The sequence below is a fragment of the Eurypyga helias genome, unplaced genomic scaffold, assembly GCF_000690775.1.
Source record: "Eurypyga helias isolate BGI_N326 unplaced genomic scaffold, ASM69077v1 scaffold5436, whole genome shotgun sequence".
Lineage (NCBI taxonomy): Eukaryota > Metazoa > Chordata > Aves > Eurypygiformes > Eurypygidae > Eurypyga > Eurypyga helias.
Genome location: NW_010254563.1, coordinates 132,566 through 150,868, shown reverse-complemented (window position 1 = coordinate 150,868; position 18,303 = coordinate 132,566). Strand labels below are relative to the sequence as shown.

At 44.4% G+C, this 18,303-nt stretch overlaps 1 protein-coding gene across 1 annotated transcript in view; it reads right to left on the bottom strand.

Annotated features, from left to right (window-relative positions):
* LOC104510696 (protein sidekick-1-like) overlaps nt 1-18,303 on the bottom strand; it is a gene marked incomplete at its 5' end in the record, with an annotated part of 154,640 nt that overhangs the window by 6,907 nt on the left and 129,430 nt on the right. The window contains 7 exon segments of the mRNA XM_010153029.1: nt 65-194; nt 417-537; nt 2,543-2,680; nt 5,263-5,427; nt 13,271-13,396; nt 14,592-14,753; nt 17,829-17,966. Of these exon segments, the coding sequence (XP_010151331.1) occupies nt 65-194; nt 417-537; nt 2,543-2,680; nt 5,263-5,427; nt 13,271-13,396; nt 14,592-14,753; nt 17,829-17,966 (980 nt within the window).

The window sequence follows — 18,303 nt, the reverse complement described above, 5'->3', positions numbered from 1 at the left end:
CATCAGGGAAATGAATGCCTGCGGTGACTGGGCAACATCTGGCAAGGCAAAGGGAAGCTCTTACCTCCGACTCTGACATTTCTAGGGGCTTCTCATTCAGGCCCAAGCCCTCAGTCAGCACAGCTCCATTGTACTTGTTGCAGATATCCTCATCAGAGTAGTGCAGCCCCCCTGGGCTGGGGCGAGGAGGAGACCTAGGGAAGTAAAGGGTGAGTGTATGGGATGTTGTCATTTCACTGAAGTAACACAACTGAGTCTTGCTTAGGAGCCAGAATCCCAGCCTGGGGCAGTGACTTGGGCACTGAAGTCCTCCCTAGATCCTCCACGCAGTGGTCTCTCTCCTTTACCTATTTCACAGTTGCTTGAAACTAGATAAAAAAAACATTTCCAACAGCATGACATTCCCAGCTTCCTACCTGGTTCCATTCTTCTTTGAGAAGGTGCTCTTGATGTTCAGGTGTCTGCTGTTGAGCTCCAGAGCAGTGAAGCCTCCATTATCCAGAGTGACAGACTCTTCCACATTGGAGATGGTTTTACCTGGAGCCAGGCAATGAAAGATTCCGCTGAAACAAAGGCACTTTTCCCCCAAACACAACTGTAAGTGGTAATTTTTCCTTCTTTGTGATTTATGACATCATTAATTATTTGAAAATCTCTACCTTTCTTACTGGCAAACAAGTACAATCAGCGTGAAGGAAAGGAAATTACCAGGAATGTGAATGGGCAGAAGGAGCCAAGAGAGGGGAAAAGAGGAGTTGTGGATGGATGCACCTCATTCAGAGTTATCTAAAATAGTGCAGATGAACTGTGCTCCAAAAGGGCTTATTCTTGTCTTTTGACTATAAATAGAAACGAGGTGACTAATTCAGGTGGCCACTGAAGATGTCCTAAATCAGGTGCCATGAATCCCATTCATGCTGACTGAAGCAAAGCAAGAGAAAGTAAAACTAGGAAAGACAGAAAAAAAAAAAGGGGACGGGGGGGCGGAGGGGGGAAGGCAGGAAAGAAAGCAAGAGACAGGTCATGTAAGTGGACAGCAAATGGGAAAAAGATGTCAGAGCTGTAATGAGGATAAGATACAGATGTGAGAAATCACTGGACAATGCAAGGTAGGGAAAAGGACAGGGGTCTGGAAGAAGAGGGAAAATACAGCTAAGTATATTATTTCTTGTGATCAAATAAAGCAAGAGCTTATTCTCTCCCGCGCTCATTCTTTGTAATCCCAAAGGTGTGAGCTCAGCTCGTGTCCCCGGGAGTAGGGCCGGTTCATATTGCCACTTTGCAGCAGACAGGTGCTTTATCCTCAGCTTCAATTTCAGGGCTACATTAAGACTCAGTGTGAACACCGATATCTGACAGTACAGGTCAGACCTGTCTTTTCCTGTCTGTCCTCCAAACACAGAGCAAAACTAAGATGATGAGAGATTTCCTATGAGCTATGCATACAAATATGTAACAGTATTAACTTGGTAAAATGCCACGGTATTCATACATCTTGTATCTCATGGGACTGAAATCTGATTTTCTAACACTTGTTAGAAGTGAATTATAAAGGAAGAAAAGGTCTTCACTTTGGGACTGAATTACTAAATAGTGCCTGGAAGACTCCTTCATTACATTAATCCCTAAGAACATGCAGCACAAAGACCCATCCACCCGATCCTACTCATTAATGTACCCTTTTTGGCACCTCCTGGCATCAGAGCAATTTTTTGCTGGAGGTGGAGGCAGCTATCAGAGAAATACACATGTGAACAACCCTTCCAGGACTTTATTACATCGGGAGAAGAAAAGGTAAAACTAATATCCAGAGCTCAAGATCTGGGCGTTTTGAAAGGCACCTATTTTAACATTCTTCGTTACAGAGCAGGTAGCTTCTGTTTCCTTTCAGAAAGGAGGCTGGTAAAAATTGTAACTAAAGGAAAAGGCAAAGCTCGATCCTCATTATGCCTTAAAGTCTAACAGGTCCAGATAACCAAGACACCTCCTAGCTGCTTGGCCTCCAGCCCAGCAACTGCAGCTTGGCTTATGGAAAAATGCAAGATGCAGGACACGCTAATATAAAGGAGATGTGATACAGTTCTCGCACATACAGACCCAAAATATTTGCATTGGATACAGCCATGGAAATGCAGAATCTTTCTCCTTCTCACCATCTATCAGGGAATGATGACAAAGCTAAGTGAACACTCAGCTCATTCCTTTTTTGTGGTCTTCTGCCAAGCATTTGACACAGACTGCTAGGCTTTTGCTACAGTCCCTGGGACTTACAGATGCTGTGCTGTCCAAGCCCATGGCTGGTTAGCATCCAAAACCTGGTAAGATCAGGCCCTCTTTGTCCAGTACAGCTATGGGCAAAAACCATTTCTATCAAACCAGACAGTACAAAGATCTAAGTGTCTTCTGGGAAAAAAAAAAAATGAACCCCAAAACAAAACTATAAAGAGAGTCCATGCTGAGGAAATCAGGAGTTCAAAGGGAAGGCATTTTTAATTCCCACAGCTCTTGAGAATGCGTGCACAGCTCGGAGTTGATGTCTTACCTGTGCTGCAGTTCCTGTACTTCTTGCTCTGGCCATGCAGGACCAACGCAAACACCACCAGGAGGATGAGGATGAGACTTGAGAGCGCCATCACCAGCAGAAACCACCACTCCTCGTAGAAAGGGGCTTCTGTTTGTGCTAGAAGAGCAAAAAAACCAAATAAAAGTTCTTATTTATGCTCCTTCAAAATCTTTTCTTTTTCTCCACAGTGAATGATGCACCTATAATAGTGTTCAGGAGAGAGAAGTGTTCAAAGGAGGTAACATAGCTGACTGCAGTCAGACTATCATGGGGCTTCCTGACATTTCTAAGATGGCAAACAGACTAGGAGCATATCCCGGGGCTCCAACATCTCCGCAAGCATCTTTCACACACCCAGAGCAGTGCTCCAGAATCCCTTAGCGAAGAAGAAGTTACCACCAAGGGAAGAGAGAGAGGTTTCTTCCCACAGCTCCACACACCTACATTCCTTGACTGCTGCGGTATGCTTAGCACTGCCTGGATCAAAGGAACCACTAATGTATCTGTCATGACCCAGGATTATTCCACTTTAAGAGGCTTGCTCAGTAGCTCTTTGAAAAATACAGCTAGTGCCAGGGAACAAAGTACACTTGGTTCAGTGTCTTTCACTACCTTCATTAACTCCAACTTCCAACATTCACGGCTACTCTATATCGTTTCCCCATCAGTTTAGCCAAGCCTGACGTGCAGCAAATGGGTATCAATTCAGTTGCTTGGATTTTGTGTGATCTCAAGTCATTTCACCCCATTTGACCTCAACTGGAGACGCCAAATGATACTAACTTCCCTTTCTAGAGTTATCTTGCCAGTCTTGGTTTAAAGTAGTAAGTATTGTTATTTTCTTGCAGTGATATTCTCTTTGTCAGCATCCCTCAGCTTTGTGAAAAAATGCCGTCTCTGGAGCACAAGCCAGCAGTTGTATATAATTTCCCTGTAGTCCATAAGGTAGAAGAACACCTGGTAGGAATGGACGATGCCAGAGACCAACTTCAACCAAACCCCTTACTTTTTCCCCGACTACCCTGAGCCCTGCATCTAAACACAAGTCTGTTGCGAGCCTGATGATCTGAGCTCAAATTTGTTCCAGATCCCTGGGTATTCTGCAGCAGTGAAAAGTAGCCACGCTCTTTCCTTGCTCGGAGGCCAGTCCAGGCCAATAAAGTCCCAAAGGCAAACTGCACAAGCCATGCTGGGCTGAGCAGACTCAGTGCAATTTATACCTCCCTGTGCCAGCTGAAGTGGCCAGCCTAAAATGCTTTACACTTTTGTGACTGTGAATCTCAACAGAAACCTCTTACTTTCATGCAGCAATTTGAGATGAACACTGAAGCATCAAAAGGAGGTGAATTAAATAGTTCTGTTCAAGTGGAGAACTTACAAACAAGTGGTTTATTTATAAAAAGCATCAGAAGGAGCTGCATGCCCAGCTTCAGAGGAATAATGTCTTCCAGGAACGGAAAGACTGACATGATTACTGACCCTTTTCATTGTGCTACAGCCTCTGAAACTACAGATAGGAAAAACACTGACTTTTGGTGTTTGAAGTGCGTTGTGTATGCCCTTGTCCTGCAGGAGAAAAGCAAGGGTAGCACTCACACCGAAATCCATAGACAGCTCTCACAGGCTAAATGGTTAATTGTGTAAGAACAAACGAAGCCGTGATGGTGATAGCAGCATTTACTACTCTTGCCTGCTGGGTAACTGTTGAATGGTGTTTATGCTTTTCACTGGAGGAGCAGAGAGATAAAAGCCACTCCAGATACTGGAGCATTGCCAGGTTCTCAGGACTCTCCAGAATTTTGAATCACAAAGCTGCTTTATCAGGTTCTTTTATTCCTCTTGTCTGTCTTTGCTGATACAGCAAGGATGAAACCTGTTGCTCAAAAGCAACCTGGAGCAGAGTCGTTTCTGCAAGGGTAAGAGGAGACTTGAGGAAAGCTTTGAGGAGGGCAAGTTCTCCCACTTCTCAACGGGCCATTGAACTCGAGCTGCCCAAACATGGTAAACTGAGTGGGATTTGCTTTTCAAGGTATTGAAGTTCCTTCAGAAATCCAGAGTGCTGGGTTGCTCAGAGGGATTTTGGACACATATTTAGCCCACAGCCCTGTTTACTGGGAATAAGCACAGAGAGCAGGGAGGGTGGGAAGAGCATGAGAGCATCACCAACGAGCTATTCCATTGCAGGGGGCTGGAGGCATCACACTGTACCAGAACTGCCAGCACAGAGGCTATCAGGAATAATTTTCTCAATCTACAGTTTTATGTTTTTGAGAGCTAAACACAAAATAACACAGAAAATGTTTATCAGAGAGCCCTGAGAAAAAAAAAAGAAGGAAGAAAAGTATACAAAACAAGAGACTAGGAAAGGAGAAAAAGCAAACAAATTGTAGACTGTGTAAATTAGTCTTAGGGCAAGAGATCTTGGATATAAACACTCAAGAAATTCCTGAGAAGGTTCTTTGTCAAACTTAAAAATGACACACATGCATTCTTCCTCCCGAGTGTAAAGCACACTGTAAGAACAAACCTTGATTCACCACTGTATGACTCTCGTTGTATCCCAAAACAAGTGAAAACAAGCTGCTCTTGATTATTTGTTGCAACTAGAGAATCTGGATTGTTTCTTTTCTTTTTTTCCCTATTCCCCACAACTCCAAGAAATTCCACTGGAAAAGATATTATTAAAAATTCATGATTACCTGATACTGCCACAGAGGGAACACTTGGTTCTCCATAGCCAAATTCATTGACAGCCACGACCCGAAATTCATAGGTCACACCCTGCTTGAGCTTGTCCAGGCCGACAGTGTAGGAGGTAGCACTGCGAGGGATGTCCTTCACAAACATATCCCACAGTCCTTCATCTAGGAAAACAGCAAGGAGAGAAATGGCATGAACTGTGTGATTTGGCCGTTCCTTCTGCCCACTGAAAAAAAACCCATTGCCATTAATTGTGTGTTTCAACCCCAGGCAGTGGATGAGCTTACCTGAAGGCTGCTCAGTGATACACGGATGTCAGAACACCCTGCAAGATTCCAACTGTCAAGGCATTTATTCATGATGGCGGTCTTATAATAGCCCAGACGAAGAGGTCTTGTCTAAAATCTGCAGCAGCACTCACAGTGACCCGAGCTGGCTAGAGCAGCTGCCAGCCGTCTGGGTCCCTCCTCATCAGGTAAGGTCACCGCATCGTTTTTTTTTTTTTACACTGCAAAGCCGACTGCACTACCCAAGTGCATAGGTTAAGCTTTGCAAACTAATGCAAGGTTTGGGTCTGGGCAGGAAGGACTGTGGCCTTGCACAAACTGGCACCTGGTAGACTGGTGTCACTGGAGTGCTGCTCGCTCCACAATAGTGATCCGATGTCCCCATGTGCTGGCCCGCGGGGTGAGGCAGCAGGCACTGCACTTCTGTGCTATGCATTTTTAAACAGGAATGAGCCTTTGTTTGTATTCTAAACCTCTGAAAGTTGCTAGAAACACGATGCCATTCTGACGAGAATGTTTTAGTAGGGTAATCTCAGATCTCAACAGCCACGCTGACATTGATCCTGATGCGCGTCCTGACCAGGCACCGTTCTGGTCCCTGATCCATCCCTGTAATCTCATATTCACTTGACTACAATGGAAAGAACTTTCAACAAGATGGATGCTGTTACCAGTAAGAACAAAACCAACTGTAATTAAAAATGCCAGTCAATAATTTTGAGTGCAGGAATCAAACATTAATCTAAATGGACTGCTTTTCAGTAGCAATTGGTGCCCAGCACTTTCGCTGACAAAAACAGAGTTACTGTCTACGCATGGGGCCAAACTCTCAGCTAGCCTAAGCCAGCATAGCTCTTAGAGCTCTGACCTCACAAGTATCCCATCAGGCTTCTACTTTCAGTTATCAAAGCTGTTCGAGCAACGTCTGTTTTTCTCTGCATGTCCCACAGCAATGGGAATGCTGTGATAACCTCTGCATAGATATGACTCCAGCGCAAGAGCTGCCTGCTTTGAAAGAAAGCCCTCTGCACTGTGAGATTTGAGCATCAGCATGACTTCTGCAGCTTGAGGTGTTATCAAGGTAACAATAAAGCAGGAGCCAGCAGCACTGACTCCTTCCACTGCTGCAATGTAAGGCAGGAATCCGTTCTCACCTGCTTTGCCTTTACCTGGCTGTAAACCAATTGAAGTCACCACGGCGATTCCAGAGCTGTGCTGGTGTAACGGAGCAAAATTTGGCCCTTAGCCTACTTCTGTGCAACAGGGAATAGCAGCAAAGATGGATTGATTAACACTGCAGGTGCATTTCCATGTGAACGTTTTAACTTTGGCATCAGTAAATATTGGCTCAGTAATCTGTACCGTGCTGCACGTCTAGCAACACACAGTGACTAACAACCCCCAAACTACATCTTTCCTGATCATGAGGATTGACAGTCTCAGTGGATGCAAAAAGCAGGCTGAAATGTTTTGTTCCAGCTACATCTGAGAAATACTGAAGAACAATAAAAACAGGTAATTTTTCTGTCATGCTTAAAATTCAGACCAATACATTATTCACCAGCATGATCAGAGTATAATGAAGTTATCATAATGTACCATTGTTATGTATTAGTTGGATATTACAATGGCTATAAAACAAGAGATAAAATATTGACTTCCCTTTTACAGGGCAATAGAAGGCTAGATTATTTCCACCACGCAAACTTACAACGTAATAAAAAGGGAGTTTGGGATTTAGTTTCCCTGAAGAGGGTGGAGTTGAGGGATGCATTCTCAAAGCTAGATTGTTGCAACCAATACTACAAAGATGCATCTCAGACTATAAAATATTGCCATAATTGCTAGAATTGCCTGAGCTTTCATAAACACATTTGTAAACAGCAATAAGAGAATTTGAGCCCATTGTGAATTGTCTGAAAAGCAATTTGTTTGCACTGAAAGCCACTTAAATGAGGGAAGAAAAGGCAACAATAAAAATGAATGTTCAACGCTCATTGCAACGAACACAACTTTTCACACACGCACTTTCTCACTCATTTTCTCAAATCTATGGGGGTGCACAGTGCAGAATATCCAACAGACTAAGGAAGTGTAAATTTAACCACACTGTGAATCTTGCAGTAAGTTGGGAAAACTACCCTTGAGAAGTCAAGGTTGCATTTCCATGTTTCTATGGTGGTGATGGTGTGGCGCAGCAATGGCTCTGGTGGATGTTTCTTCGGAGGGATTCCTGTCTCAGCCTCTCAGGGATGCTTCAGCTGGTAGCCACATCTTCTCTGGCTCAACCCCATTTCATTCACTGACAGAATTTCTGCCCAAACTTTTATTCAGGGCAGGAAACAGGGCTTGGCCAAGATGGGACCCAGTGTGGGATCCCAGAGAGGTGCTGATGCAGCTCCAGTGGTTGAAAGACTGGAAAGGGGAACGTCCTCATGACTGCCCCACTGCTGACCCCAAGCCAATGCTATACACAGGCTAGTCTGTGGCTTCCTAAGCCCTGGACAACAAGATTTTTAACTCCAGAGCCTCAATTAATTTGTCTTCTCTCCACCTGGTATATTCAGGGCCCTCTTTGTAGACAGAAATTGCGATCAGATATATCCAAGCTAAAAAAGCATTTTATGTCAGTGGTGAGCTTTGAGATTAAATATTGAACACACACTTGTGAATTCATTCATTGCATCTCTACCTCCATCCCTTAAAACTAGGTTTGCTCTAAATGTTAGAGGTTCAGCTGAAAGAGAATTCATTAGAAGGTCACCTGTGATAGCAAAGATTGGCCTTTAAGTTCAGTAGAAAATCATTAGTACACTGTACATAGTATTTCCCACTCAGTTTAGGGAGGAAAGATGCACATGCCGTGGTTGGGATATCAACTGCACATGAACTCAGACACTGCCAAGAAAAGCAAAATTTGCAACACCGGACTGTTGCCAAGAGGGACAAGACTCTGCCAGCCCCAGCCACTGTCCTGAGAGGCAGCACAGCCGGCAGCAGGGATGCACTGCTCGCAAACGCTTTTAGTTCATAGAATCAAACGTTTGGGTTGGAAGGGACTTTAAAGATCAACGAGTTCCACCCTCCCTGCCATAGGCAGGGACACCTTACACTAGACCAGGTTGCTCCCAGCCTCATCCAGCCTGGCCTTGGACACTTCCAGGGATGGGGCATCCACAGCTTCGCTGGGCAGCCTGTCCCAGTGAAGCTACCTTCACTACCCTCTCTGTTCAAGATCTGTCCCCTTCTTCACTTCATATTGCCTTTCACTCAGCTTCTTAAAAAAGGCCTAAATGTCTGATGGAAAAGGGAGTGTTCCTCAAAAGAAAAATTTTTTCACTGCATCCCTGCCCCAGCCTTATTTCCTCCCGATTTTTATGAGCCAGCCTTGACTTCCCCATACAGTTTGGGAGCAAGGCACACAAATGGAGAGGAGATCTATATGACAGGGAAGATGAAACCCCCTCTGACCTAACACAATGTCCAGCCTGCCCCGGCCAACTTCCTGGGCCAGGCGCTGGCCACGCTGTCTCGGCCAGGAGCCGCTCTGCAGGCTGCAGCCACATGCAGCACCCATGGGCCACCCTGGCTTCACAGGCAATTAATCAGGGTCTCCACGCTGAATAAAACTGTCAGTCAGTAATGAAGGCTCTGGCTCTGCTAACTCAGACCACGAATAAACAACTGCCATACTGCGGCTGGGGAGATGGAAAGCTGTCAATTCTTCAGGCCTTAAACACCAGCCTTCGCCTCCTGGAGTAAGGGGATGCCGTGCCGTCAAGCTTCCTCCTAATTACACATTAGGAGGTTTATGAGGGGAGAAGCAGCTGAGAGTTAAGGACTGGCTGAATACGGGAAGTGTTCCTCCTACAAAGGACAAAATTAAAATGTGGATGTATTTTTCAGAGGCAAAGGGCTGGATTTTCATGCAAACCAGCAAAAGGACAAGAATGGGAAGTGAAGGCTGACAAACTGTCAGCCTCGGCATGTCGTTTGCGAGCAGAAGCGAACCAAAGGCCCCATGGCAGATGCCGGCAATGCAGCTGCACCCTTCACTTTGAATTTACTGACTTCTGCTGGTTTGTGTCCATGTTTGACACTGCACTCCCTCATTTGTTTAAAAATAAATAGAAAAGGAAGAAAACATAAAAACATTGCTCAAGACACCAGAAAGGGAACTGAAGTGAGATCTGCCCTGCGGGTGTGGGAAGCTAAAACCAGCATTTCTGGGAAGGACAATCCCCACTCTAAGTAGATGAGTTCTTCCTCGAAACATCTGCTGCCTTCACAGAACTGATCGTTTTGGGGAGCAAAACCACTTTCCTGACTTGTACATGTCCTAAACTCATGATTTTTGGCTGACCTGAGGTTTAAGTGGCCTGTTCATGACAGCCAGAGCGCTAGAAATATTATTATTGAAAGCATGTTAAGATGCAATTCTTTCCCACTGGGCTTAAGTCACCCACTGCTTGGGAGAAGCAAGCAAACAAAACCCAAAACACATCATGGGGAGAAGCAGCCGAAAATGAGATCTCTATCGGCTTGTCCTGGGTTGGAGGCCTTTCCTGAGGCTACAGAAGCCATGGCGCAGGTTGAAGGAACACCTACCCGGCTGCCCTGCAGCTCGAGGTGACTGCAGGAGCCAAGCGCACGCGGGAAGGTGTCCAGCCCAGCAGTTACATAGCCCATGTGCGCTCCTGGCAGCACGGATCCCTAAGGCGTTATGCGAAATCACCCGCTTTGTAGACAGGGGATAACTGGGAAGGAAAGTTTGTGTGAGACTGCTTCGTACTTTCCAGACCACACGTCTGCCATTAAAGCACAGGCCACAAAGAGGAGCCTCGGATGGGGCACGGCGTTGGGAAAAGAGGGGTGAAACCAGCTTCTCCACTCCCTCCCTCAGCACTGGCAACCGTGACATTGCCATGCCATTTCTGTCTTTTCCTCTGTCTGTAAAAACTGAGGACACGATCTAATACCCATTCCTTAGCCAGCCTAGTTGATGCCTAGGGAGTGCTTACGATGGCAGTGACAGAGGCTGCTTAATTGCATTTCTTGTAATGCACAAGGAGCTAAACTGGAAGCCATTTCTCTGGGGACACAAAAGTTGAAGGAAAAGAAAAACTCTTCTGTTTCTGTAATGTCTTCCTCCAGCACAGATCACTCTGGAAAAAATATTGGTTCGCCTGCTCCATCCCCCTGCCTGAGTACATTCAAAATGCAGAGGAAGTAGTCAGCCTGGTCACCTTCCATAAATCCAGGAGAGAAATGGGGAGATGAAATGAACAATCTCAGCTGCCTGCTGCCACCATTGCTAAACCCAGCAGGGCAGCCGGAGCCCTGGGAGACACAGCAGGGCTTCGACAAATTCAAAGGGAAGGGACACAAGGGGGTAGGGTTTGCCATTTCTGACAGAAAGCCACCCTCCTGCTCTGATGGAAGAGTCTTGGCAGGGAGCTACAGTAGGGAAAATGAGATGATACAGCATTTAACGTTTGGGGTAATGAGGCCGATAATAGATGACACTTGAGATGTGAAACACTAAGGTAGTGGTATCGCATTTAAATATTGGCAACAAGCTAAAGCTTTTCATCTGTCTGTTCAATGCCCCTTTTTAGCTCTCAGAAGGATAAATATCTTTTCTTTCCTTGATTTTATGTGAAGGGCACAAGTCAACTGCTCTTCTTTTGGACAATTCCTTAAAAACAAAGGTTGCTCCAATCCACCCTCTACTATCCACACAAATCAACATGCAGAAGCAAATTTTTATATTAAAACAGAAGCTTCTCTGAGTGACCAGTCCTGACAGGAGGAATTAGTTCCCTGCTTTTGTTAAGCTCGTAATTCAGATTTCAAACTCCTCCATGCAGAGATGAGGAAGAAAAGCGGCACAGAAAGGAAGCCGGCGCTGAGTGAAATAAGCAAACGTTCCAATTAGTCTGTCTCCTCTCCTGGATCACATTTCACGCTTCCTACAGCTGCAACCAGAACGAGGGATGAGAACCCAGCATACAAATGCCTAATTCATTTGCTACAGCAGCATGAATAGGATTAAAATAATCTGAAGAGGAATTAAATGCCTCAACAGTCAGGTTGCAAGAGCAGGAGAATAAGACCTCTTCTGTGTGTTTCCAGGATCAGTGGAGTGGGGCCAGCAAGAGTGACCCAGGGTTAATGCAGCTCAGACCTGCCCTGGAGGGACTATTTTGTTGCTACTCAAAAGAGTGGGCCACAAATCCTACATCCTTGGCCATGAACTGTAAAACTTTCACATCCAACAGTGAGACAAGCCCAGAACATCGGATGAGTTTGCAATGTCACCACGCACATGAGTTGCATTTCCAGCTTGCAGTGCTTTGAGAAGGTACACTTTTTCTTTGCCTTTGTTCTAAAAACAATTGTCAAGTGACAGAAATAAGGAAGACATTTTAGGGTCACAGCAGAGCCTCACTATAGAGCAAATTCTATGAGACGCAAGTATGAAAATCTGCATCTTTGGTGATGACCAAAGAAATGCAGGCAATAATTTTGTTACTTGTCTGGTTAAATGTAATTAAAATCATTGGTTTTAAATGCAACCTTACATTCAAGACACATCCAAGAACCATTTAGGATTCTTTATATAATCAAACAGATAAGCATTCATTTAATCAATATATAATCAAGCAACATGCAAGCACCTAGAAGTAAAAAAAGCAAAGAACAGGCAACCAACATGGATATGTCAAGTATAAATCATGTCTGATTTCCTTTTGTGACAGGGTAGTAGACCTTGTCAAAAGAGGAGAAAGAGCAGACATCATCTATCCTGACTTCAGCAAAGCTTTTGACATCGTGACATTCAAACACGGCCTGTGTGAAACAAGGATCTGGTAGATGCATCACGGGCTGGAAAACTGTACTTGGCGAATAGTTATTAACATCCACTGTCAGATTGGAGTGAAATTATCAAGTGAGATTACACAGGGGTCTGGCAGCATTCACTGGTTTTTCTTAATGACTTGGTTACCAGGAAGCATGTGCTGATTGAATTTGCAAGGGGTACCAAGCTGGGAGATACTGCGAACAGGCCGGAGCATGTGCCTACATTTAAAGTGACCTTGTCCAGCTAGGGAAATGTTCTGGAAAAAGCAGAGAGCAGCCTTAGTAAGACGCAAATCCCAGAAGCAGGGGAGCTCTCACAAAGCACCAAGAAAAACTATGGCATTCCTTCCCAACGCCCCCCCTCAGTGCCCGTCTTGCAGAAGAAATGGGGAAAGCAATGCCTATGTGGTGCTGAAGTCCTGGCCCTGTTAGTAAAATAGTAATTAGCTGCTGTGTTCTGCTGTAGAAGAGGACAGATTTCTATCTGTGGTCCTCAAAATACAGTTTGCAAGTACTTACTGGTCCTTGTGCGTGAAAGATGCTATAAGCGTTTAAGTGAGCTTTAATTATTAACTCTATTAGCTCATCAGCTGCATGATTTACCAGTGATGTAGCACAGTGAAAGCCAGAGCACTCAGGGCAATTTTCTGTGACTACTCCTAAACAGGAGAAAATCTGCTAAACCACAAAACAACCCAGCAACAACAGTTTAATACTGTCTGGCAACAGCGTTCTCTCGCAAATCCCATCACTTTCCTGGGATGACAAACCACCTCTCCACCGCAGGATGGATTTCAGCATGGACTGAAGGAAGGGAACTCGTGACACCAAGCTCTCTATGTTTCCCAGGGCTTACCTGAGGGTCGTGCCTCGATAATGTACCCAGTTGTGGGTTTTTCTCCTGAATCTCCCTCAGTCCACTGTAGCGTCAGCCCAGAAGCAGATTTTGTCACCAGAATTTCCTGAGGGGAGCCAGGAGACCCTGAAGGATGAAAGGAGAATAGCAAATGGTGGTGGTATCACAGACGGACTGTAGTATTCATTTCTTCTACTGCTATAAGGGAAAAAATGACATCTAGAAGTACTGGTCAACATATATGTACCATAAACCAGCTCAGTGATGGGCTATTGATTTTTCTCTAGTTCTCTACCAGCAGTTACCTATCAATGGCTGGGTTTTACAGGTACCTGGGTTAAGAAGGAAAGAGAAAATACACGCTCCTTTTAACCATTAGCATATCTGTACACTGTCACAGCTACTCCTGACTTCGGAGGCGAAACCAGCCTCTGAGTTTCAGGGAGAGGTTTGTGGGAGCAGCTGGCTGCCCATTCGCTGGGGAAGATGACACAGCCCGGTGGGGATCCCTGCTGTACAGTCTGCGGTGGGGCACGAGAGTTAGACTGTGGGTCCTCAGTGCTGCTGTCCCAGGTAATGGCTGCGGAGGGTTCTGTGATAAAAAGAAAGCTTGCTTGCACCCAGGAGGGTGGAACTGCCAAGTGTGGCTCTGGTGGAGGGAGCAAATCTTTCCCTGAGCTGGAAAAGAAGCAAAAATCAGAACTGTGACTGTTGCACTGATGTTCTGTGATTTACCAGACAGGCTGGTATCATTGCAGGGCATCTTCCTCGCTAGATTATCTGTTTATCAAAATCACCCATCACACAAGAAAACCAGCTCTTTTGGTACAGACGCTGAACCAAGCAGGGAAAGCTGATGGAATATGCTCTTGACATATCAGGAAAATCGCAGACCTCTCTCTCTGCCTAAGCTAAAGCGTCAGGAGAGCGTAATTGTAAATTCTTTCTGGCTTTACATCCAGGAATCTCTGCTGGTTTCAGCAGAGTTATTCCAGTGCTGACTCCACTGCAGAGCAGTACAGTCAGAATTATGCACCATGCTGTCAGGATGCAGCTTTGAAATCCCTGGCTAGCCCATTTGCGTTATGCTTTATTCACGCTGTTTTGTTTATTCACATCAAACTTCTAGATTTCAGGAAAAAAGGAAACATGTTTTTCGTGGGCAGTTGCAAAACTCACTGAATCATGTCTGGAGCTCCCGTGACTCAACTTCTCCTTGGCTTGGAAGTTCATATTAAGCCCTGAGTGCACTATTCCCCGCTGTTGGACCATGTTTGTATAACTGATCTGGCTTGTGACATGGTTTTATGGCTCCACTTACCTTCTGCTGGCCCAGCTGTGACGTTGGCTTGCAGTTCAGGTCCGTAAGCAATGGTTCGGGCTTGCACTCTGAATAAATAGGTTATGCCCTTGGTGAGATCTCGGACCTTCAACCAGCGTTGCCAGTTCCCTTTTATGTCCACAGTCACCACCTTACTCACCCCTGAAACAGCCACACAGATTAAAAAACAAACATAACAAGGTTGCAATGCAAAAAAAAAAAAAAGAAATCAAGTGGAGCTTATTACATCTAGATGGTAAGTAAAATTATCTAACAGTTTGCTAAGAAAGTATTTCTTACAATTAGCAGGAGTTTAAGTAGTGATAATAGCCAATTTTCAGCACTGATAAGTATAATTAGAGTTTAAGCTTGATAAGTGAGTACTGACAAGAAAAAAACCTTACAACACAACTGGGAAATTACCAAGAGACTACACGCAACTTCACTAATTATTCTGGGAAGAAAGGAGGAGGTAAGCAAAGACGACTGCATGTTGCAGAGTGCTTCCTAAGCAAGTGTTTCTCCACTGCTTCGTCGTCAAACAACCTGCACCATTGCCTGCAGGAGGCAACAAGGGCCAGGCTCTTTCCGTTCTTCTTGGCCCATCATTTCCACCGTTACCCAGTGAATGCAGAACAAAGGATGTGTATCTTATAGGCAACTCGTGGGTATGAATGCTACTGCAATAGGGGATGCAATCAGAGCACTAGCAGCTTGGACAAGGATGAAGCCATGACTTGTGTTTCAATGTTTAAGAATTTTTCTTACATGGATGAATTAAAATCTGTGCTGCTTCTTTTATCAAGGTTCACAGATAGTTCTAGGTTTAGGTTCTCAATGCTGCAGAGAGGGCAGAGCGGCAATAAGTACTTTGACATCAAACAGAAAAAAATCCAGTTTTCACTGAAATTTTCCAAAAGTCAGTCAATGGAAAGAATTCGATTTAGAAAACATTTTACAGAATAGGAAGTTTGAATTTACAGTCTTTTTGGCATTTTTCTGGTTCTGTAGATGTACATAATGCATTTCAATCCAAGAAGATATGAAGTGGGAAAAAAATTTTCCCACTAGAGAAGGCTGGTTGCTCGTATGTCTTTCCAGAAAAATGCAGAAGGAAGATGTTTTTCAATCCAGATGCTTATTTTATGCAAATCAAGATGCTTTCAGTTTTTATCAGTTAAATAAAGAGTAATGTCCAAGTGATTTCTGTTCAAAGTTTTCTCCCAGATAGGATTTATAACTCGGGGAATCTTTCCTTGGTTAAGAAGGAAGCAATAAAAGTACTCCCTCCTTCCCTAGGTGTACCTATTTCATTTCTCGGAGACAAATCAGGAAGCATTTGTCATTTTGAAGTTATGTTCTACAAAAAACAGAACTGTTAAAAAAGGCTCGAGGGCAATTTTGTTGTCTATTACTGTGTAAAACATAACACTGGAAAGCTTAAACAATAAAAGGTCAAACCGGGAGAAGACTGTGCTAAAGAACAGAACACTGGTAGAAACTTTTGCAAATTGTGGAGGTTTTAAGCAGTGGCTTGGCAGGAGGTGAGGATGCTCAGCCAAAAATCACAAAAGGGTGTAAAGGCAAAAGATGCAGAGAAAAAGCTCCAGGGGGTCTGATCTATCCATATTGTTGCATTGTAGTGCTGGCATGGAGGAGGGAGAAGACCCTCCAGGACCGTTGGGTCTGGCAGCTGCTGGCCCACAAGCCTCGCTGCCTGCATTCAGCACCGTTACGTGCTCCATCTTCAAATGAGTCTGGCTCGACCTTGCTCTCTAAAATAAAGGAGTATGGCTTTTCTATTGGAAGAAAATTATGGCACCGAGGGTCGGATTTCTTACCGTGGCAGGGGAGTAAATACGTTTGCTGAAAGTAAAATGTTGGCACAAGAGCAAACAGGTAGAAACTTGAAAACATATTTAGGCAAAAATTTAGAATCTGAGGAAAAGCCCTCTATAACCTCCCTGCTCATATCAGAAATCTTCTACAGGGGAAGGAGAGACAAACCGGAGTCAGAAATAGCACAGGCAGAGGTAGGGAAGAAAAGAAAAGAAAACAAAGATTGTGAGGATGTTAAGTCAAACGCATGCAGAGAAAACATGATCTGACACTTCCATATTTTCAGGGGAAAAAATATATTCTTAAACATTGTGTAGGAACGAATAAAAGGCAGGAAATGCCCAAACCTCCTGCATACCCTGCGCACATTTCTCGGTCAGAATTAGAAATGCTTTCTGCATTAGCTCTTTGTGCTCATACCTCCCAGCAGTAAAGGCTGAAAGTGCTTTTATTCTTGTTTTCATTCCTAAATATAACTTTCTCAGTGCATGAGACATGGATATTCAGACAATATAGATCTTTACTCCTCACAGAAGAAGCAGATACAAGTGATTGATATCCTTATTTCTTTGGAGAAGAGTTTAAAATGGATTGGCAATGGCTGAAATTACTCTCCCTGCTGTCACACTGCCAAAGTTGGACAACCTATGGAATTATTGGCAATCTACCAGGAATATAAAAATATTAATAAGACTATCCACAAACTTCGTAATCTTTTCTAATTCACCTTCGGAATGAATTTACATTTGTTTCTGGAGAAATTCCCAACTCCTTCTCTGCTGCTGTTCTGGCAAATTAATGAAACATTTGTGGCCACCACGTTGTTGTTGTGTAGCTTAAATCTAGTGCTGGGTCGAAAATGCTGCTGGAAAACTCCACGTAAACAGGCACACAACTGAATTTCCACCACAGTTATTCTCCCCTGTCAAAAGTGGCAGCGGTACCCAAGTGATGACTAGCACATTTGATGCCCGGGCAATCTTTGCGATAACAGAAGTGACACATGATGTGATAAGCAACACAAATGTGTCTGACGACTATTCTGGGATGGAGCCTACTCAGCAATTTCAAAGTGCAATGCAGGGAGACAATCAGGCACTCTCAGGTTGAGTTTCTTCTTCGCCCATACCAGGTAGCGACAGCCATACAATGACTTCAAATCACGCAGAATATAGTTTGCACAAGAAAATGAGAGAGGACAGACAAAAACTATATTCCACAATATTATAGTTCGCTGAACAGTTTTGGCAAAAATGGAATTGTTTTACTTACCCTCTGCCACCTGGCTTCTCTTGGAAAACGGCAGAGAGCAAGTAGGAAATTGGGCAGAGATAAAGGATACTACAGTACTTTTCTGTCATTTCCCTATGAATATGTATGACGGGAGGTCTTTCTTACCCTGGACAGGAGCCAAAGGCTCATAGACTACTCGATAACCTTGCAGGACTCCATTTGCTGCTGTCGGCTCACCCCAAGACACATTGAGTGTAGTGCAAGTGATTTCAGAGAACGCCAAGAAGCTGGGAGCACTGGGTGCTGAAAGGATGACAAATAGATTGAATTGCAGTAGGTGTAGTCAATCTGATATACATATATATTATAAAACATTGCTTTATTTGCCCAGCCTAAATCTAAAGGAAACAAGCTGAAAATGGGATTTTGTCAATTGTATCCAAATGTCCTGTAATCAATCAGAAACCCAGCCTGTCCTGAAAAAAAAAAGCCACGCTGCTGCAAAGTTGAACCTCAAAAGCAAGCAAAGAGACAGGACTCAGAAGGGAAAGACCCTCAGAAGGGTGCTGTGTGAGCATACAGCCCCAGCGCACGCCTCCTCTTCATAGCCACCACCAAGAGCACAGCCTTCACCCTGCGC